We start from the raw sequence: 23,077 nt of genomic DNA, 5'->3' as shown, positions 1-23,077 counted from the left end.
ACTGCTTCTTTAACACAGCGCGCCTCCAACCCGGAAGCCAGCCGCACCAATGTGTCGGAGGAAACACCGTGCACCTGGCCCCCTTGGTTAGCGCGCACTGCGCCCGGCCCGCCACAGGAGTCGCTGGAGCGCGATGAGACAAGGATATCCCTACCGGCCAAACCCTCCCTAACCCGGACGACGCTAGCCCAATTGTGCGTCGCCCCACGGACCTCCCGGTCGCGGCCGGCTGCGACAGAGCCTGGGCGCGAACCCAGAGACTCTGGTGGCGCAGTTAGCACTGCGATGCAGTGCCCTAGACCACTGCGCCACCCGGGAGGCCGGACACCTTTGTTTTTAAACCCTGGATTTATACCCCCTTAATATTATTGTTGGATCGGATTTTAATAGCTAATATTTCGATAGCAATAATAAATAAATATGCTGATAAAAGACAGCCTTGTTTTACTCCCCTTGACAGTTTAATACTTTCTGAGAAGTAGCCATTATTTACTATTTTATACCTGGGGTTAATATACATAACTTTAACCCAATGTATGAGATTGTCCAAAGTTAAAATAGTCCAAGCATTAATTTATAAATTACAGTCGTACTTTATCAAAGGCCTTTTTAAAGTCTATGAGTACCAGGTCTGGTTTCCCAGATTTTTCATAGTGTTCTATTGTTTCCGGTACTTGTCTTATATTATCTTGAATGTATCGTCCATGTAAAAAACCTGTCTGATTAGGATGAATAATATCCATCAGCTGCTTTAGTAGCTGAGAAAATAATCACAATAATAATAACAATAATAAGCATTTCCAGCCAAGAGCATCCTCCCTCCCTGTTGCTGGTATTCCTACACTTAATGGGTGTTCTAATGAGAAAAGAAGCAGCAGCCAGCCAGGTAAGACTTCTACGAGTTTTGAATGGCCGCATTCTCAGCTTTTAGTGGAATGTGAGTAGGCCCTTTCATCTAGAGAAAGCCTATGTGTTTGGAGAGATTATAAAGAGGACAGCCTTTTCTCAAAAAAAACATATTTTTCTCTTAATAAATATTCCAAAACAGTAACCTTCTCTTACAAGAAATAAAGAGCATTTGACTGACCACAGGATTCTTCTATTTCATTGTAGCCCATGTGATGTTGTTTTTATTCTGTACTGCTGTACAAAGCCTGTTCCCCAGATGAAAAGAGGAGCAGAAATAGATTTTGCCCATCACGCTGTGTGCCAGGGAGAAGCTCCGCTCGCTCCATTTCAAACTGCTGCCGGTCACAACACAAACCTGTCCCTCATTTCCTTCCCAGAGAGCAGAGAGAGAGAAAAACAGGAAAGTGTGTTGGCCTCCAGACAGCGTCTTGCGAATAGAAGGAAGAAGGGAGCGTCTCTCCTCACAGCCTGCAGCCTCCCAGCCTGCCAGCCCCACAAGTCAATCAGTCCACCTCTCATCTCTGGGCTGCTACAGGAGAATAGCAGAGCTGCAAGCCAAGGGGCCCACAGACAGGGCTCTGACAATAGACCAGATAACTGAACTGACTGGGTTCACTCATTGGACCTGAGGAGGGATCTAGACATGCAGCCTGACGCATACCAGAATGGAATATTCATAATAAGCCTGCTCTCTCTCTAAACACGCAATGTCAATGGTTACAAAGATTAATTTAAACTCTGTGAATTTATACTGCCAACAATATTGTGTAGCCTATATGGAGGGGAAGGGTAATATATTGTTACTCTGTTGTAACATTAATTTGTTTAATGTAATGTTGAACTCTGACCAAATTGCCTATGAATGCAAGATACCTGTAAACTCGAATGCAAACATACAATGGATAATAATTTAATGTCACAACACACATATTAGTTTAATTTAATCTCCGTGACAAAGCAGAGTGAAGTAGAGGACATTCTTTTTGTTTGTTACTGAGACAGGTTGATTATGAGGATATGATGATGATGAGAAGGAAGGAGGGAGACAGTGAGTGATTAGGTGAAGGAATATTCATTTTGGAAGCCAACAGAAAACAATTGGCTTCATTAAACTCTAGCCAAGCACGCTGTCTGCTTGTCTCACTATAAATGACCATTATCTGCATGTTTCCTGTGACATCTGTCTTCGCTGATAGTCTCTTTAGTATTGTGTTAAAATAAATTACAGGGCCTTGTCCCAATCTCCATCTTCATCAAAACTCCAGCTTCTAATTGCACTCTTTAGATCAAACTTAAGAGGTTTCTACAGCAACAAACCATTTTTGATACTGAAACTTAACTCTCGGAGGTCCTAAACCCTGTGAGTTGAACCTCACCCAAAATATTTTCGCTGACGAACAGTCTGAGGATGCAGACAGAAGAAGTGACAATTTGTCCTTGTCCTTCTATAAACACATTAACAATGAGAAAAAATTATTTCCCTTTGGGATCGCACTTTTTAAAATTAATTCCCAAAATTTTTCCATCTGTTTCTTTAGTTCAGATTGAACAGCTGTTGTGTCTGATTGTGTCTCATCTCCTCCTAAACCACCAGTTGGTGGCGCTATAGATGTAATTGGCACCAGTGGCATCACAGGAGACAATTTTTGTCTCATGCAAATACATGTTAGATTTTAATTATGCAGACAAACAATGAGAAATATTGTGATTATTATATCTGTGTAATCACATATTATTGCCCTATTATGTGGTCTGAACATAGTAAAAAGTGGATATTTTATCAGGGAAAATTAGAAACAGGAAGTCCTGCCTCTTGCGCAGTCAGCATATATACACTACAAAAGTATTTTGACACCCCTTCAAATTAGTGGATTCAGCTATTTCAGCCACACCCATTGCTGACCGGTGTATACAATTTAACACACAGCCATGCAATCTCCATAGACAAACACTGACAGTAGAATGGCCTTACTGAAGGGCTCAGTGACTTTCAACGTGGCACCTTCATAGGATACCACTTTTCCAACAAGTCAGTTCATCACATTTCTGCCCTACTAGAGCTGCCCCGGTCAACTGTAAGTGCTGTTATTGTGAAATGGAAACAAGGAGCAACAACGGCTCAGCCGCAAAGTCGTAGGCCACAGAAGCTCACAGAATGAGACCACTGAGTGCTGAAGAAGGTAGCGCGTAAAAATCCTCTGTCCTTGGTTGAACACTCACTCCCGAGTTCCAAACTGCCTCTGGAAGCAACATCAGCATAGTAACTGTTTATCGGGAGCTTCATGAAATGGGTTTCCATGGCTGAGCAGCCGCACACAAGCCAGGAGAACGCTACCTGCCCGAATGTATAGTGCCAATTGTAAAGTTTGGTGGAGGACGAATTATGGTCTGGGGTTGTTTTTCATGGTTCAGGCTAGGCCCCTTAGAATCAGTGAAGTGAAATTGTAACGCTACAGCATACAATGACATTCTAGACAATGCTTCCAACTTTGTGGCAACAGTTTGGGGATGGCCCTTTCCTGTTTCAGCATGACAATGCCCCCATGCACAAAGCGAGGTCCATACATAAATATTTTGTTGAGATCGGTGTGGAAGAACTTGACTGGCCTGCACAGAGTCCTGACCTCAACTCCATCGAACACCTTTGGGATGAAATGGAACGCAGACTTCAATATTAACTTCTTATGGCTGCAGGGGCAGTATTGAGTAGCTTGGATGAAAGGTGCACAGAGGTGCCCAGAGTAAACGAACTGCACCTCAGTCATAGTTGCTAATATATGCATATTATTATTAGTATTGGATAGAAAACACTCTGAAGTTTCTAAAACTGTTTGAATTATGTATGTGAGTATAACAGAACTCATATGGCAGGCAAAAACCTGAGAAAAAATCCAAACAGGAAGTGGAAATTCTGAGGCTGGTCGATTTTCAACCAAGATCCCATTGAAATCACAGCGAGATATGAACGAGTTTGCACTACCTACGGCTTCCATTAGATGTCAACAGTCTGTAGAACTTTGTCTGATGACTCTACTGTGAAGGGGGGCCAAATGAGAGGAGAATTAGTCACGTCTGCCATGAGGTGACCATTCTTTGACCATGCGCGTTCACATGAGAGGGAGCTCCGTTCCATCGCTCATCTGAAGTCAATGTAATTCTCCGGTTGGAATGTTATTCAAGATTTATGTTAACAATATTCTAAAGATTGATTCAATACATCGTTTGACATGTTTCTACTGACTGTTACGGAACTTTTGGACATTTCGTCAGGTTTTAGTGAACGCGCTTCGTGACTTTGGAATTGTTTACCAAACGCGCTAACAAAAGTAGCTAATTGGACATAAATAACGGACATTATCGAACAAATCAAGCATTTATTGTGGACCTGGGATTCCTGGGAGTGCATTCTGATGAAGATCATCAAAGGTAAGGGAATATTTATCATGTAATTTCTGGTTTCTGTTGACTCCAACATGGCGGCTAATTTGACTATTGTTCTGAGCGCCGTCTCAGATTATTGCATGGTTGTTACGGCTATCGTCATATTCTTCCTCCTCCTCGGACGAGGAGAGGCGAGACGGATCGGACCAATACGCAGAGTGGTTAGTGTTCATAATGATTTATTAAAACGAAACTGAATACTGAATTACAAAACAAATAAACGAAGTGCATAAACCGATACAGTACCGTGTGATGCAACAAACACAGACACGGAAACAAACACCCACAAAACACACGTGAAACCCAGGCTGCCTAAGTATGATTCTCAATCAGGGACAACGATTGACAGCTGTCTCTGATTGAGAATCATACCCGGCCGAACACAAACATCCCAACATAGAAAATCAAACATAGACAAACCCACCCAACTCACGCCCTGACCAACTAAATAAATACAAGAAAAAGGAAAACAGGTCAGGAACGTGACAATGGTTTGCTTTTTCCGTAAAGTTTTTTTGAAATCTGACACAGCGGTTGCATTAAGGAGAGGTATATCTATAATTCCATGTGTATAACTTGTATTATCATCTACATTTATGATGAGTTTTTCTGTTGAATCGATGTGGCTATGCAAAATCACTGGATGTTTTTGGAACTAGTGAACGTAACACGCCAATGTCAACTCCGATTTTTTGATATAAATATGAACTTTATCAAACAAAACATACATTTATTGTGTAACATGAAGGCCTATGAGTGTCATCTGATGAAGATCATCAAAGGTTAGTGATTAATTTTATCTCTATTTGTGATTTTTGTGACTCCTATCTTTGTCTGGAAAAATGACTGTGTTTGTCTGTGATTTGGCGGTGACCTAACATAATTGTTTGTGGTGCTTTCGCTGAAAATCCTATTTGAAATCGGACACTTTGGTGGGATTAACAACAAGATTACCTTTAAAATGATATAAAACACATGTATGTTTGAGGAATTTTAATTATGAGATTTCTGTTGTTTGAATTTGGCAACCTGCACTTTCACTGGCTGTTGTCCTATCGATCCCGTTAGCGGGATTGCAGCCATAAGAAGTTTTAATGCCCATGATTTTGGAATGAAATGTTCGACGAGTAGGTGTACTGTACACATACTTTTGGTCATGTAGTGTATATTTATAAATATTCATAAACTATGGTATTAGACTAAACTTCACTTGCATCATCGTCGTGGTATTGAGAGATAAACATGAAAATGCTTTGTTATCCAACTGATATTGTGTCCATTCTGTCATCCTGTGAACCCTTTTAATTGCCGCTCGCAGCAATTCTTTTTGTGTATGTTTCCAAGAAACAATGGTTGGTTCAACTAACCCTTTGTCTCACCTAACTCCACTCTGCCCTACGGGTCAGTGTGTCTGAGAAGTTTATCTCCAGTCTAGATAAACCTATATCTGCTGGGATTTTTAAAGTAAAAACTTTATAGGTATAATTTTAGGTGGGGTTTACAGTGCTTCGTAAGGTTTATCCTGTCTCTGTTTAGTCTTTCTCCAGAAAATGCCACCGCTCAAAGCACCACCTGACTAATAACACGGCCATGAAAATGAAATAGGCTCTCGTTTGAAACAGTTTGACATCAATGACACACGCATCATGACATGAACGCCTCCTATTCACTCAAACTTTTCCAGGTACCTGGAAAGCAGATAGCGGTAAGATGATTCTCTAATTCTGATCTTGTCATATGTGGGTAATTGCCAGTGACTTCCAGAGTTGTTTTGCATGCAGCCACTTTTCAAATCACCTCTAAGCTCTATGCAACAGAAAGACTGTGTCCCAAATGGTACCCTATTTCCTAGTTTACTACTTTTGGCCAAAAGTTGTGCACTAGGGAATAAGGTACCATTTTGGATATAGACTTTCTGTTGCATAGAGATTAGAGGAATAGGGTGCCATTTGGGACTTAGACAAACTCATACAGCACACCATGTCTGATGCTGCAGTGCCATCTCTCTGCATCATTCAGTTAAGAGTAATCTCATCTAAACAACAAAGACCTGCTCTCGGTGCCAAGCCTGGTCTCTCTCAACCACTTTTTCCCCCTTTTATTTAACTAGGAAAGTCAGTTAAGAACAAATTCTTATTTACAATGACGGCCAAACCCTTTGGTCTGGAAATTAAACGCAGTTTGTTTTGTACAGTTCTTTATAAAGTTAAATGAAGCTCAGAGTCAAAGGAAAGAGATAAGTTAACCACAGAGCTAGTATCTGAGAAAGTTGGAACCGCCTGACTGGATTCAAGTGGAAAGAAACTGATACTTGGAAATAGTTGCAGGGGGATAGACTTAGCAAACCTGAAAAAAAAGGCCCAAAACACCAGAGAAATGTTTAGAGTTACAGTACACTAGGCTTTCAGAACAATGCCGTGTTTGTAACAGAGATAGCTGTGTTGTTGATGTTTTACTAACAGGTGTAAATTGTGTCCTTCTCACAGGTAGCCCACCAGCCACTGGTACTGGCACTCTGGTCATCCACCTGGAGGACTACAATGACAATGCTCCCTACGTTCACCCATCTGTGGTACGGGTGTGTGAAGACGCCAAGGACAGTGTGGTGATAGTGGGGGGACGGGACAGGGACATCCACCCCAACACTGGGCCCTTCAAGATCGAGCTGGGGAAACAGCCAGGGCTGGAGAAGACGTGGAAGGTCTCCAGGGTCAACAGTGAGTTCAGACTGTTACTTACAGAACATTACACTCCCTGGGCTGCTATCTACAGAACAGTCCACTCACTAAGCTGCTACCTACAGAACAGTCCACTCACTAGGCTGCTACCTACAGAACAGTCCACTCACTAGCCTGCTATCTACAGAACAGTACACTCACTAGCCTGCTATCTACAGAACAGTCCACTCACTAGGCTGCTACCTACAGAACAGTACACTCACTAGCCTGCTATCTACAGAACAGTCCACTCACTAGGCTGCTACCTACAGAACAGTATACTCACTAAGCTGCTACCTACAGAACAGTCCACTCACTAGGCTGCTACCTACAGAACAGTACACTCACTAGCCTGCTATCTACAGAACAGTCCACTCACTAGGCTGCTACCTACAGAACAGTACACTCACTAGCCTGCTATCTACAGAACAGTACACTCACTAGGCTGCTATCTACAGAACAGTACACTCAATAGGCTGCTATCTACAGAACAGTACACTCACTAGGCTGCTACCTACAGAACAGTACACTCACTAGGCTGCTATCTACAGAACAGTCCATTCACTAGGCTGCTACCTACAGAACAGTCCACTCACTAGCCTGCTATCTACAGAACAGTATACTCACTAAGCTGCTACCTACAGAACAGTCCACTCACTAGGCTGCTACCTACAGAACAGTACACTCACTAGGCTGCTATCTACAGAACAGTCCACTCACTAGGCTGCTATCTACAGAACAGTACACTCACTAGGCTGCTACCTACAGAACAGTCCATTCACTAGGCTGCTACCTACAGAACAGTACACTCACTAGCCTGCTATCTACAGAACAGTACACTCACTAGGCTGCTATCTACAGAACAGTACACTCACTAGGCTGCTATCTACTTAACAGGACACTTACTAGGCTGCTACCTAGAGAACTATACACTCACTAGCCTGCTATCTACAGAACAGTCCACTCACTAGCCTGCTATCTACAGAACAGTATCCTCACTAGGCTGCTACCTACAGAACAGTACACTCACTAGGCTGCTATCTACAAAACTATACACTCACGAGGCTTCTAACTACAGAACAGTACACTCACTAGGCTGCTACCTACAGAACAGTCCACTCACTAGGCTGCTATCTACAGAACAGTACACTCACTAGGCTGCTATCTACAGAACAGTACACTCACTAGGCTGCTACCTACAGAACAGTACACTCACTAGGCTGCTACCTACAGAACAGTCCACTCACTAGGCTGCTATCTACAGAACAGTACACTCACTAGGCTGCTACCTACAGAACAGTACACTCACTAGGCTGCTATCTACAAAACTATACACTCACAAGGCTGCTATCTACAGAACAGTCCACTCACTAGGCTGCTATCTACAGAACAGTACACTCACTAGGCTGCTACCTACAGAACAGTCCACTCACTAGGCTGCTATCTACAGAACAGTACACTCACTAGGCTGCTACCTACAGAACAGTCCACTCACTAGGCTGCTACCTACAGAACAGTCCACTCACTAGGCTGCTATCTACAGAACAGTCCACTCACTAGGCTGCTACCTACAGAACAGTCCACTCACTAGGCTGCTATCTACAGAACAGTACACTCACTAGGCTGCTACCTACAGAACAGTACACTCACTAGGCTGCTATCTACAAAACTATACACTCACAAGGCTGCTATCTACAGAACAGTACACTCACTAGGCTGCTACCTACAGAACAGTACACTCACTAGGCTGCAACCTACAGAACAGTCCACTCACTAGGCAGCTATCTACAGAACAGTCCACTCACTAGGCTGCTATCTACAGAACAGTACACTCACTAGGCTGCTACCTACAGAACATTACACTCACTAGGCTGCTATCTACAGAACATTCCACTCACTAGGCAGCTATCTACAGAACAGTACACTCCCTAGGCTGCTACAGGCAGTCCCGGCCAATGTTTTTTTATGGGTATAGTGGTGAATTACAGGGGTACATCATACTGTCGCTTATCCCATATCATGTGAGAAGGCTTATCATTATAAGCATGCTAGAGGGGTCTGTCATCCATCCATTAATGCACAAACATTTGTGTTTGTGTTTTGAGGGGGGTCAATTCAAATTGAAGACAGTCAATTCAGGAAGTGATTTGAATTAAAAATGTACAGTTGGAAAACTGTCTGAAATAAATAGCTTCAACTTTTCAGTTTACTGAGATTGAAATAGATGTTTTACATTTTTTATGATTACATTGGAATTTGACCCCATGCCGAGAGTGTGCGTGCTTATGCATTTATATTAATTTATCTCTTGCCTGTATAATTTTCATGTTTGTAGAGTATAGCATGTAATCCAGCATGATAGTATCAAAACATAATTATCTTGTCAGTTAACCTCATTGGCTGGTATATGTTTTAGACACACATGCTCAGATCATGCTGCTACAGAATATGAAGAGGGCCAACTACCAGTTGCCTCTGGTGGTGACAGACTCTGGACTGCCTCCGCTCTCCAACAGCACCGAGGTCAAGGTCCAGGTGTGCACCTGTAAGAAAAACAGAATGGACTGCAGTGGTGCTGGCTCTGAACGCTCCAACCTGATGTTGCTGCTGGGACTAGTCCTGCTCTCCCTACTCTGTGAGTATATAGTAACTCTAGGCCTGCTCTCCCTACTCTGTGAGTATATAGCAACTCTAGGCCTACTCTCCCTACTCTGTGAGTATATAGCAACTCTAGTCCTGCTCTCCCTACTCTGTAAGTATAAGTGTTACGTACGCCTCTTGGAGGAGGGAATGCAACACCCCTTTACATCTCAACTCCCCATGGAGTGAAAAAAGTATGTGAAGATAGATGCGGGGAATAATGACAGATGTAGAGAAAAATACCCTTTACAGGGAATTTATTATTCCTAACACACAGTAACGTGGGGAAAAGGGGCTGACCACCACAACAACCAACACAGGACATAAAAAGTAGCTCTCCTCTCTGAGGAAGGAACACGGGCTTTTATCAAGCTGGAGAAGGAGTTGCTAATTGAAGAAACAGCTGTATCCTCTGACGAGAGGGAGGGGTCAGAGCTCCAATCAGCGATGGACCGACCAATCAGCTGCTTTAGGAATCCAGGAAGCCATTTCCTGAAATAGACACACATACAAACCCACAACAACACAGAAACTGGGAACATAACAATATGGTAACTAGTCCTGCTCTACCTACTCTGTGAGTATACAGTAACTCTAGTCCTGCTGTCCCTACTCTGTGAGTATACAGTAACTCTAGTCCTACTGTCCCTACTCTGTGAGTATACAGTAACTCTAGTCCTACTGCCCCTACTCTGTGAGTATACAGTAACTCTAGTCCTGCTGTCCCTACTCTGTGAGTATACAGTAACTCTAGTCCTGCTGTCCCTACTCTGTGAGTATACAGTAACTCTAGTCCTACTGTCCCTACTCTGTGAGTATACAGTAACTCTAATCCTGCTGTCCCTACTCTGTGAGTATACAGTAACTCTAGTCCTACTGTCCCTACTCTGTGAGTATACAGTAACTCTAGTCCTGCTGTCCCTACTCTGTGAGTATACAGTAACTCTAGTCCTGCTGTCCCTACTCTGTGAGTATACAGCAGTTCTAAGGGGTAACGAGCTCTATAGGTTGAACTGAAACTTCGCTCAATAGGTGAAACCTCCAGTAAAGTGTTATAGTCCCTAAAAATGAAATTAATTCAGATGACGTCCACCTCATACTTTTTAGTATGTCTGCAGCACACCTGAATGGAGGCTTAACAAACACCCGCATACTGTCATGATGATAGAGATGTAGTGATGCTAGTTTTTAAGGTGTTCCCCATAAAATTATTAATTAATTCAAGGTTTATAGATATATGTCCATTCAATAGAAAATTCCGTTAAAAAATAAAAAACAATAGTCCAAACCCCATGTCTCTACCATACAGTGCATTCGGAAAGTAATCAGACCCCTTGACTTGTTCCACATTGTTACATTACAGCCTTATTCTAAAGTGGATAAAATATATTTTTCTCCTCGTCATTCTACACACAATACCCCATAATGACAAAGCAAATTTAGTAAACATAAAAAACTGAAATATGACATTTACATAAGTATTCAGACCCTTTACTCAGTACTTTGTTGAAGCACCTTTGGCAGTGATTACAGCCTTGAGTCTTCTTGGGTATGATGAAACAAGCTTGGCACACCTGTATTTGGGCAGTTTCTCCCATTCTTCTCTGCAGATTGTCTCAAGCTCTGTCAGGTTGGATGGGGAGCGTTGCTGCACAGCTATTTTCAGATCTCTCCAGAGATGTTCGATCGGGTTCAAGTCCGGGCTGTGGCTGGGCCACTCAAGGACATTCAGAGACTTCTCCCAAAGCCAGTCCTGTGTTGTCATGAATGTGTGCTTAGGGTCGTTGTCCTGTTGGAAGGTGAACTTTTTCCCAAGTCTGAGGCCCTGCGCGCTCTGGAACAGGTTTTCATCAAGGATCTCTCTGTGCTTTCCTGTGCTGTGCTGTGCTAACTAGTCTCCCAGTCCCTGCCTCTGAAAAACATCCCCACAGCATGATTCTGCCACCACCATGGTTCACCGTAGGGATGGTGCCAGGTTTCCTCCAGACGTGATGCTTGGCATTCAGGCCAAAGAGTTCAATCTTGGTTTTATCAGACCAGAGAATCTTGTTTCTCATGGTCTGAGAGTCTTTAGGTGCCTTTTGGCAAACTCCAAGAGGGCTGTCATTTGCCTTTAACTGAGAAGAGGGTTCCGTCTGGCCACTACCAGAAAGGCTTGATTGGTGGAGTGCTGCGAGATTGTTGTCCTTCTGGAAGGTTCGCCCATCTCCACAGAGGAACTCTAGACTTCTGTCAGAGTGACCATCGGGTTCTTGGTCTCCCTGACCAAGGCCCTTCTCCCCCGATTGCTCAGTTTGACTGGGCGGCCAGCTCTAGGAAGTGTCTTCGTGGTTCCAAACTTCTTCCATTTAAGAATGATGGATGCCACTGTGTTCTTGGGGACCTTCAATGCTGCAGAATATTTTTGGTACCCTTCCCCAGATCTGTGCCTCGACAGATTCCTGTCTCAGAGCGCTATGGACAATTCCTTCGAACTCATGGTTTTTTCTCTGACATGCACTGTCAACTATGGGACCTTATATAGACAGGTGTGTGCCTTTCTAGATCATGTCCAATCAATTGAATTTAACACAGGTGGACTCCAATTAAGTTGTAGAAAGAATGATCAATGGAAACAGGATGCACCTGAGCTCAATTTCGAGTCTCATAGCAAAGGGTCTGAATACTTATGTAAATAAGGTATTTCTGTTTTTAATGTTTAATACATTTGCAAACATTTCTAAGAACCTGTTTTTGCTTGGTCATTATGAGGTATTGTGTGTAGATTGCTGAGGATTTTTGTTTATTTCATCCATTTTAGAATAAGGCTGTAACGTAACAATATGCGGAAAAAGTCAAGGGGTCTGAATATTTTCGAAGGCACTGTATTTAGCAAAGATGGGATAGGTCTACATTTAGTTATTTTGTTTCTGTAAGCTGTTTAACAAACTATAACTGATTAACAGCCAATGGTAGAATCACTCAACATTATGGTCAAAGGAGAGCGAATCAAGCAGGTTTCTGATGTTAAATACCTTGGAATCATTTTAGACTCTAAACTTAAGTTTGATAAACATGGAAAAAAAATATGCAGAACAGTGAAAGCAAGTCTCATCTGTTTTAAGTTAATAAGAAACCCTTTGATACTGCACTTTTGTTTTTACACACAATAATAATTTCACGATTATCCTACTGCATGACAACATGGACACAGACTCACTCTACAATAGAGCCTTGACAATTCTAGACAAAAAGCCGATAAGGCACCATCACTGCAATGTGCTAAGGACACATAATTTGTTTAGTTTTGACAGTACATTTATCGATGTGATTTAGATTTTTAAATGTTTGTGTGGACTCATGTCACAATCACTTTGTAACTTAGTGACAATATTGCAATCTACAGGTACATGCACTCGGGGGCACTAGCGCTAACTGTAGAATTCTAATGTGCAGGGTTTGCTATTGCTCAGTCAACAATCTGTGTGAAAAGAGTTTGACTCTGGAACTTGCTTCCGGATGACATTAAGAATTGGCAAAATCTCAGTGAGTTTAAACATAAAGTAAAAATCACTTATAGACCTCCTAAAACGGTTTCTGGTTCTAGACTAGAGGGCAAGGTTCTGGGCTAGAGGGCAATGACTATTCTCCATCGGCTTGGGTTTTTAAGACGTGGCTTGGCTTGGTTTGGGTCTGTGTTTGTGAAACTGTATGTTTAGTTTGTATTTTTTGCTGTTTTTGTTTGTTGTTGTTTATGTATGTGTGCATGTATGTATATAAATGTATGTATACAGTATGTACTTCTATGAATATGTAAGTCTTTATTTATTTAGTATTTTCTTTCTTTTTTTGTGTTTCTTTCCTGAATTTTCTTGTTATGTTACTGTCTATCTAGGGACGGGCACTGTAAATTAGCACAAGCTTACGTTATGATGCAATGCATCTTAATGGTGTATATTGCAATGTGTCAACGTTATTTCATCTGTCCTTACTCAAATAAATGAAATGAAACATTGGAATTGGAGTTGATTCCAAGGCAATACATAAAAGACAATAAATACAGATCTTGAAGCAACCACATATTTAGCCATGGAGCACGTTCTGATTGGCCGGTCAGGGTCCAAGCCTCGACACACACACAACTTGTTTAGTCATCAAAACCCAGCCCTTTCGAGCCAATACCAGCATCTGCGCCAATAACTGTGCTTATAAAAATAGCAAAAATATTTCTGATACACCCTCGAACTTATAGCACTACCGCCCAGCGCTTAGATTGACCGTTGCATTAGGTTTGACCATTGCATTAGGTTTGACCATTGCATTAGGTTTGACCATTGCATTAGGTTTGTTAAAATAGAGTCCATAATGTTCTTAAACTATTAAACCATAGAAGTAAACAGCAGCAGTTATATCCAGACTCCACATTCTGCCTTTACCCAGACAGGCGATAATATCTAAGCTTGTTGAGGGTGATAAGCTGCTGCTGCTAATATTGACATGCCCTGGGTAGTATACGCGTTCATTAAATCTCAAACATCTTCGCAGCTACTTTTAGGCGTGTTCCCAGCATCTCTTCCGTTTTTTATGATGTTTCTGTGTCTCCCCCACCGTTAGTCTGGCATCCCCTGCTACAGCCAGGAGCTTCCCAGGGACTCCTGTTGGGAGCTCAAGCTGTATATCTCATTTATACCATTAGTGATAAAATGTATAATTTACTCCTCGATTGGGAATGGGAGGCATAATGAAGGAGATCTAACAGCCAGTCTATATAGATGCCTATCCTGTGTTCAGAGGGGGATTGGGGCTGAGCTGGTGTTATGGCTGAGTTCTGTGCAGTGTTCGGCAGGAGAGGAGCCAGAGGAGGGAGGCGACGGGGTAATCTGTAATTCAACACACAGTGGAGCCATTGAGAGTGTTGAGCCTAAGACACCCACAGTTCCGATCATGCCAAGCAGTCACTGATTCTCTCTCTCTACCGCACATCTCTCTCGCTCTCTTTCTCTCTGTCTCTCTCTCTCTCTATCCCTCATCTCTCTTGCTCTCTCTCTCACTTCCCCTTCTCTCTGTTTTTCTTCTTCTTTATCACTCATTCACTCTCTGTCTCTATCTATCTCTCAACCTCCAGCCATCCCTGGTTTACAATCACTATCTCTTTTCTTCATCTCTTCATTTTCTCTCCATATCTCTCTATCTCACTCACACTCCCTTTGGGTATGTATCTATCCATCAGTCCCCTCTCTGTCTGTCTACTTTTCATTCTGTCGCTCTAGAGTTTTGAGCCTAAGACACCCACAGTTCTGATCATACCAAGCAGCCACTCTCTCTCTCTCTCTGTCTCTCTGTCTCTGTCTCTGTCTCTCTCTCTGTCTGTGTGTGTGTGTGTTCTATATGCTAGATGAGCAGTGCTTTGTTATCAGTGGTCCCTGTGGAAATCAGTATGTGTATGTGCACAGTGAATGTTAATTGGGTGGCAGTGTGGATTGTGAAATGCTCCTCCTTTGATCTGGCATTCATTATGACACACCATACTGTACTGATAAACTCTGGCATTCATTATGACACACCATACTGTACTGATAAACTCTGGCATTCATTATGACACACCATACTGTACTGATAAACTCTGGCATTCATTATGACACACCATACTGTACTGATAAACTCTGGCATTCATTATGACACACCATACTGTACTGATAGACTCTGGCATTCATTATGACACACCATACTGTACTGATAAACTCTGGCATTCATTATGACACACCATACTGTACTGATAAACTCTGGCATTCATTATGACACACCATACTGTACTGATAAACTCTGGCATTCATTATGACACACCATACTGTACTGATAGACTCTGGCATTCATTATGACACAGCATACTGTACTGATAGACTCTGGCATTCATTATGACACACCATACTGTACTGATAAACTCTGGCATTCATTATGACACACCATACTGTACTGATAAACTCTGGCATTCATTATGACACACCATACTGTACTGATAAACTCTGGCATTCATTATGACACACCATACTGTACTGATAGACTCTGGCATTTATTAACCAACCATGTACCTCAGCTAGGACTCCAAGCATGTCCTTTCATTGGTCAACACCATAGCTGAATGTGGTGTGTTATGTGGAGCTGCAGACAGTAAGGCCTCAGCAGCAGGCACTGCAGCATATTATTCAGCTGAGCCGTGCAGCATGGAGAGACAGGTAGTGATATATAGAGGGAGGCAATCTTTGTCTGTGTGCCCAGTGGGAGCTGGTGAAAGAAGAGAGCTGGGCCACAGAGGTCCCCTCTGTATCAGAGTCAGTACAGCGATACACACACAGAGAGATTACTTTTGTCAGGGCACATCAGCCTGACCCAGGCTCAACCACTCAGGGACAGATAGAGAGGAGAAGAAAGGTGTGAGGAGATTAGACACGGGTCATACACACGCACGTACACACACACAATTTCATACGGTACGGGACTTCTGTCTAACACCCACTCTCTCCCATCCATATGTACGTACATGTACCTTCACATAGACAGACACACATTGTAAAGACACACTTTCAGAACATGTGCACATGTACTTTCTGCATTTACATTAACATTGCAACTCTCTGCAGGCCTTCTATAGCAGGCTATGTGTACTTTAAGAAGGAAAGCTCTTAAACACTGAGTGGGTGGTGGAGGTTGCTGTAAGTCAACCAGAGAGGACTGCGCTCAAGGAGAGACCCTGCTCCATCAATCTTCCTCACTGGGCAGCAGGCTCCAAAGTGACTGTCTCTCTGCCCAGCCCCACAGAAAAAATCCATGTCCACATGTACCCTCCTGATCCCTTTCAAGGATAAAGAACTCCAGTGGTGTTACTTTTACACACTCTTAAATGATGTATGTAAGCCTCTGGGACAGAGCCGGTGTTGAGAGAACACAGATATTCTACTGTAGCATTTACTGCTGCTAAATCCCTGGCTGAATCCAGGAGCTTAGTCAGTCCCTGTTGATGTGTGAGCCTCTACAGTGTGATCGACGTGTAGCAGGACCACAGACCCGTAACTCATTAGACACCAAATCCCACTTGTATTTATGCTGCTTTAACTCTGACAACAGAGTCTAACTGGGCTTACAGTGGATTTCATATGTCAAAGAACACATAGATGTAGCTGGTGTATGTTTTGTATGTTCTTGTGTTGTGGATCGAATTCTCTGGATGGTGCTTACTGTTTGCAATTTAATAACAAAATAAGGGCCATTGGTAGTAGCATTTTAATAAATGTAGTATCACTATTTTGTTGAGGAAATGCTCTAAATAAGATTGGAAACCCAATTTGCCAGTGTGGCAGAGATGACCACAGTGCCCCCTATCTCCCTGTCAGTGAATGGCCTGACAGAAAGACAGTGTGTATGTATTATCTCTCTCCAGCAGGTTCTGTCAGGTCTAAAATGGAAGTCTAGCATCATGTGATGTTGGGACTGTTGGATGGACAGGAACATGTAAATATATAGTCGTTTTTCGCATGAGTGCTGTGGGCACCACTGGCTTGTTAAGATGAATAGGTTTTTATGTATTAAGCTTATGAGGAAAACACATGTGAGCGGAGGTGATAACGTGAAAGGCATGGGTGAACGAGCGGCTGCAGTATTAAACAAGTTGACATTTCCTCTCCCACTCCCATTGGGCTGTCTCAAGGCTCTGTCAACCTCCTGCAATCTCCTCTATGCAGTCTATGCAGAATCACCAGCCCAGCACCACAGTCCAACACGGCCTGTTTTCCAATCTAACAGAGATGCTGGATGGTGTGCTATAGCAGTATAATGTTGACTGCATTAGGACACATTCACAATGATGCTCCTGTTATTAGCTATCAGTTAAAGGTTGATGAGGCTCTTTAGGGGATATTTTACATGTATTCCCTGTGTGGGTGTATTGTTGTTAGTGTTTGTCTCAGAGGCCGAGATGAGCTCTGTGGGATTTTATAAGCGGCTAGAGATCTGATAAAAGACTGGCTGACGAATCTCAGAGAGAAAATGCAATTCATCCACAAATAAGGGAATATACCCAGGCAGACTCCCTGCCTTAGTCTGCCAACAACAATTCCTTCACAGTGATGTTTAAATCCACTTTCCTGCCCAAACAGCCACTTTCTCTGCTCTAATCCACTCAGTTACAGGAGCAGATTATTTAGGAGAAGGAGAAATGGGATCCTCCTCCTCCTTGGTAATATTCCTTATTCCTCTTTTAATCCCTTTGTTCTAATTTAATAGGCATGACATTACCTGGCTGATAAACGTTCACCCTCTTACCCTGACATTGTTCTCCAATGTCATGTTTTATACTGTGTCTAGTCTCGTCATGCTTGTATTACTGGATGATGGCACTTTGAGAACTATTTCATGTTTGGCAAAGAATCATTTGAAGAGCACTGATTTTCTTTTCATGCTATCAAATGTTTTATTTGAGTTGGTTCTGGTTTTGTCAGAACTACTCTCGTTGATGCCATAATGGGAAGCAAAGCTGGAGGGTTGCTGCTATATGATTATATGTTCAAAAGGCAAACTTTGCATTCCTCCTTCTCTTCAGAAATGTAGCAGATATTGGATATGGCTAACCATATGCTGTGAGACTTGTCTCTTGATATATTGACATTGAGAATGAGATGAAGATGGAGGAGAGGAGGGTAAATCCACAGACAGGCAGGGAGGATGGTAATTCTGCTGGACTGGAGTTTACGAGGGCAGCCCTCCTGTGAGCTATCACATTTGCCTCAACTCCGGCTGACTGCTGCCAGAAGCACTTTCACCCAATTAAGGTGATGGTGATTAGATCAAACAGCCCTCTGTCTCCCTTTATCCCACTCTGCCTCCTCCTCTGTCCCTTTCTCCCTCTCTCTCTTGCTCTCTCCATCTCCCCCCGTCTCTCTCTCTTTCTTTCTCCGTCATTTCCTCCTCGTCTCAGCCTCTCCAGGTACAGCAGGTGTGATGGTCACATTTCCTTCCCCATTCTCACTCAGGTGGGTGGGAGTGAGGGAAGGACGTGTCTCTTTTATCCGCTCTTTGCTGGACTTCATTGCCTCCATGTGAGAGCTGAGGTGAATTGATCTGTGTATTTTCATGTTTCAGACCATGAGTTTTTAGCCAGAGGGGGAACAATTGGTATGTTTCAAGGCCTGCATGCATGGATAAAGGTTCCCAGAGTCTCATTACATTTTCAAAACCTATCTCACGCAGCTCCAGAGTGTTGTTCAACTTATATTTCCTTTTCAGAATCCCTTACACCTACACAATAGAAAAGAGGGCCAGTGGAAAACAACAACTGTGAGAATAAAAAAATCAATAGTACCTCCCATTAGATATTCCCCCCCATTGAATCAGGCACACTTCGATCGCTCCGAAAAATATTAAGTCTATGGGCCAATTCATTTCAGAATGTCTCGCAAAATTACATTTCACATTTCTCCAAACTACTCTCTAATCGTATGTGAGTCAGAGGAGGAAAGACAGACAGAAAAAGAGAAAGACAGATATCACATAATATAAAACAGAAAAGTCTTAAATCAACCCCAAAAATCTTAAACAAAGAAAAGGATGCTGTAGACAGCTGTAGCTGCAGTCAGAATACATATCAAGCTGACTAAATGTGCCATATGCTCAATTTAACAAGGAAAGTAATAGTAGTGTGATCATGTAAATTTATATACTTGATACTTATGAACTTCTTCTACACTGCATGCATTTTACTAGTAGATCTCGAAAGGAAAACCTACATAAACCTAAACCCTTACGCTGCATTTGTTCTTGGACTGACAGCTCAAGACTCACAGGTCTTCAGTAAAGGTCAGGAAATTTTATCTCTTTCTGTATATCAGATATAAAATACCTCTTCTATGGGCTAAAGAAATTGCCTTTTTAATGTCCCCCCATTCACATAGCAGATCTGTGTAGCATATAGACCTTGAGCAACACAGCTGCTCTGCGGCAGAGCGAGAGCTTGTCTCCACTTTCAACAGGAACGACACACACACTTCTGCACGGAGTCGTGAGCTCAGGCAGGATCAGTCCTATGGTCCTGAAGGGTCTGTTCTTTCTGTCCAGACAGGGCTGAAAAACAACCACACTCATAACAGAGAAAGATAAAGAGAGAAACAGATATGGAGAGAGTTCTGAGTACAGCCCGCGGTGACAGCATATCAAATCAAATCAAATGTATTTATATAGCCCTTCTTACATCAGCTGATATCTCAAAGTGCTGTACAGAAACCCAGCCTAAAACCCCAAACAGCAAGCAATGCAGGTTGAGAAGCACGGTGGCTAGGAAAAACTCCCTAGAAAGGCCAAAACCTAGGAAGAAACCTAGAGAGGAACCAGGCTATGAGGGGTGGAACCAGCATAGAGGAAAGGAGATTAGTCCGGAGGAGAGGGATGGCAGAGAGAGACAGGCAGATGGATTGACAACATCTCACATTTCATATTGCGGTGTGTATGTGTGTCTGTGTGTGAGGAAAGGTACAATATATACTGATAGCACTATCTGTAACAGCCTGTGTATTAAAAGTTATCATGCTGTAATCTGATTTATATCATAGTAAGATATTTATGATACCTTTACTACTCTACTTGTATGTAACTCTTCATATACGACCCTGTGTAGATATAAAGGTACCTGGCTGTGATACATGTTTTTCTGCTGGTTTTTGGAAGTGTGTGATACATTACCACTATAGAAAATGCATATATATTGTCCCATTCAACTGGGACATGACAGAGGAGGACGTGTCATTGTCAAGCCCGGAGATGTTTCCATGTCCAGCTAAAAAGACAGATCATTGCGTTTCTAAATTCTGTCTAAATCTAGAATCAAGAATGTGTATTTCAATCTTCTATGTCCTCTCCATCCTGAATCTTTAATGTAGGATGCCTATCACCTGTCTTGTGTAATTGATTGCAACTGATCTGTGTTGAAGATACCCTTAACTATCTGTTTATCTTTCTCTTCCTGTCTCTTCTCCTTTTTCTATTCTCTCCTTTCAGGCCTGTAAATTGTGCTGAAATCTACTGTAGTCTACATGCAACACTGAAGAGAAACAACATATCTCCCCTACGTGATCAAGCCTAAGGAAAGAGAAGACCTCTCACCATAACGACAACAACTAGCAAACAATTTAAAAAACACAGTTCAGACTGGACCTCTGTGGTACTGAGCTTCTTGGGTGTCCCAACGATATCTCACCCATCCGTGGCCCCAGGCTCCCCACCAGGTTTTAGTTACCCCCTTCATCTCTACCTCACCCGTCTCTATGTCCATTACCGCCCCTAGCTCTGTTCCCCCTCACCTGAACAGTTGTCATTGCCCCTGGTCTTCTCCCTTGCCCGTCCCTCTCCCACTCCTTGCCCGCCTGTCTTCTCCCTCCATCGCTGTGTTGTCATGGACACCACCGCCTAAATGGACTCTTTCACTGGGCAAGGAAACACTGCATAGTCTGAGCTACTGGATACTGGATGGGGAAAAGCATTTACTTTTTGATGTATTACTTTATTTTATCTTGTTTCCTACTGTAATGAGAGACAAAAGCCAGTTTTTGTCTGCAGTGGTTGTGGTATCTGTGGGCAAGATGGTAGCCATAAGCCTTCTCAAGTCAGAAGTTTCTGGAGTCTTTTTTTATTTATTTTGTTTCTATTGCATTAGTTGTCATGGAGTGGAAAACAATATCTTTATAGTAATGGTGTGAAACTTTTTAAAAAGTACACTATATATATTTTATTTTTTACCAATGTACAAATATATTAATTAACTTATGTACTTGGACTGAAGGCTCTTCAATTACCCTCACAGAAGAAAAATAACTGAAACCTTTTTGTGGACTTTAGGCACTATTTCTAATGCTATCGATGTGTTTCCTATTTTTTATGTAAATCAATTTTTGGGGTTGGAACCAAAATAAATCATTTTTCAATCGTTTCATTCGGGAACAGAATCATTTTTTGTTGTTGTCCCATTCCACTGTTCCGACCTGCAAAATAAAGTTCTGTACCGGTTCAAACCCCAAAAAAGTAACAATTTATATCGTACCTTTTCTGATTTTTTTTTTTTACATTCAGCTCAACATTAAATTACTTCACCAATCAGGGCGTATAGAGCAGCTTGCTATGCGTGAGATGCGACAGAAATGTTGTGGCTGCTTCTTGGCTCCTGCAGCCTTTTCAACGTCCGTTGAACCTCACGGTCTTGCTGAGTGGTCGGCACTCTCCGACGGTAACAATGTGGGTTGAAGCGTTGAGCATCTTGATATGACATGCATTATCTGAATTAGGCCCACATAATTATACCTGCTAGGGATCGGCTTCAATGGAGGAACTTTAGAGAGTTGGCTTAACGTTGGACCAGAGCTAGCTACCAGAATTAAAAACCATACCTTTTGTAGTTAATAAATCCAATGTGAAACGTGATAAATATAGTATCCTTAACTAGCATTGAAAAAGTGAATCCCTTCTTTTCTAATTTAAAATCCCTCCCTAACTTCTGAATAATGCTTATAATGTCAGTAGGCTACAATAGTGGGAGAGGCAGGTAGCCTGCGCACACACTGGCAAAGATTTTCAGCTGGCAAAGATGTTCAGCTGGCAGGGAGACGCTGGAATACATTTCTGAGTGACAGAGTGAGGGCTTTGCATAGGCGCTTTGTTGCATTTATACCGAAAAAAAATGCCCGGAATGTAAAGGAACGTTATTAACTGGTTCCCATGCTTTTCAAATTACGGTTCTGTTCCGGAACAGTATAGATCACTTTCGTTCCCTGTTCTGATTCTGTTCCTTGAAACCTGAACCGGTTCCAACCCCCGATCTGGAGTTTTCATTTGCTTTGAAGATTGGCCATCTGTCTGCCTTGTGTTACATGGTCTTGTTTCACTACCACTAGACCCCCCCCCCCCCCCCCCCCCCCCCCCGGAGTCACACAAAGAGGTCAAGGAAAGCTATTGAATTGGTGGTTTGTTTTTTGCTCTCGTAAAAAAAAAGTGTGTATGGTTTGTGTGGAAGACCCCATGATTCATGATAAAGCAAAGAAAAAGATGATATTTTGAATGAGTTATGTCTGTCTTTTGCACTAATTTAATAAAGCTGTTACTGTAATTCCCATCACTATACATGTTATTGTTTGTGTGAGCCCCATTGATTGACTTACAGGGCTAGTAAGTGTGTTTGCCAACTGGTTTTGATAGCAAAGTGGAGACTCAAGGTCACTGGCGTACCACACACTCCCGCAGCCCCCGCAATGCGAAGGGGCCCACATTTTTTTTAAATATGGTTTCTGTGCCTGTTAGAGGTCGTCCCATAGAAAAACATATAGCTTTTAACCAAATTCTCTGCAATTCTACACATTTCT

At 42.4% G+C, this 23,077-nt stretch overlaps 1 protein-coding gene across 1 annotated transcript in view; it reads left to right on the top strand.

Annotated features, from left to right (window-relative positions):
* Window positions 1–17,694, top strand: part of LOC120053208 (cadherin-13-like) — a 497,821-nt gene extending 480,127 nt beyond the window's left edge. The window contains 3 exon segments of the mRNA XM_039000365.1: window positions 6,837–7,067; window positions 9,484–9,702; window positions 17,636–17,694. Coding sequence (XP_038856293.1) covers window positions 6,837–7,067; window positions 9,484–9,702; window positions 17,636–17,694 — 509 coding nt within the window.
* Window positions 17,695–23,077: the final 5,383 nt, after the last annotated feature.

Source organism: Salvelinus namaycush, chromosome 9, assembly GCF_016432855.1.
Source record: "Salvelinus namaycush isolate Seneca chromosome 9, SaNama_1.0, whole genome shotgun sequence".
Classification (NCBI taxonomy): Eukaryota; Metazoa; Chordata; class Actinopteri; order Salmoniformes; family Salmonidae; genus Salvelinus; species Salvelinus namaycush.
The sequence above is the reverse complement of the archived record's forward strand: the minus strand, read 5'-3'. Positions and strand labels throughout refer to the sequence as shown.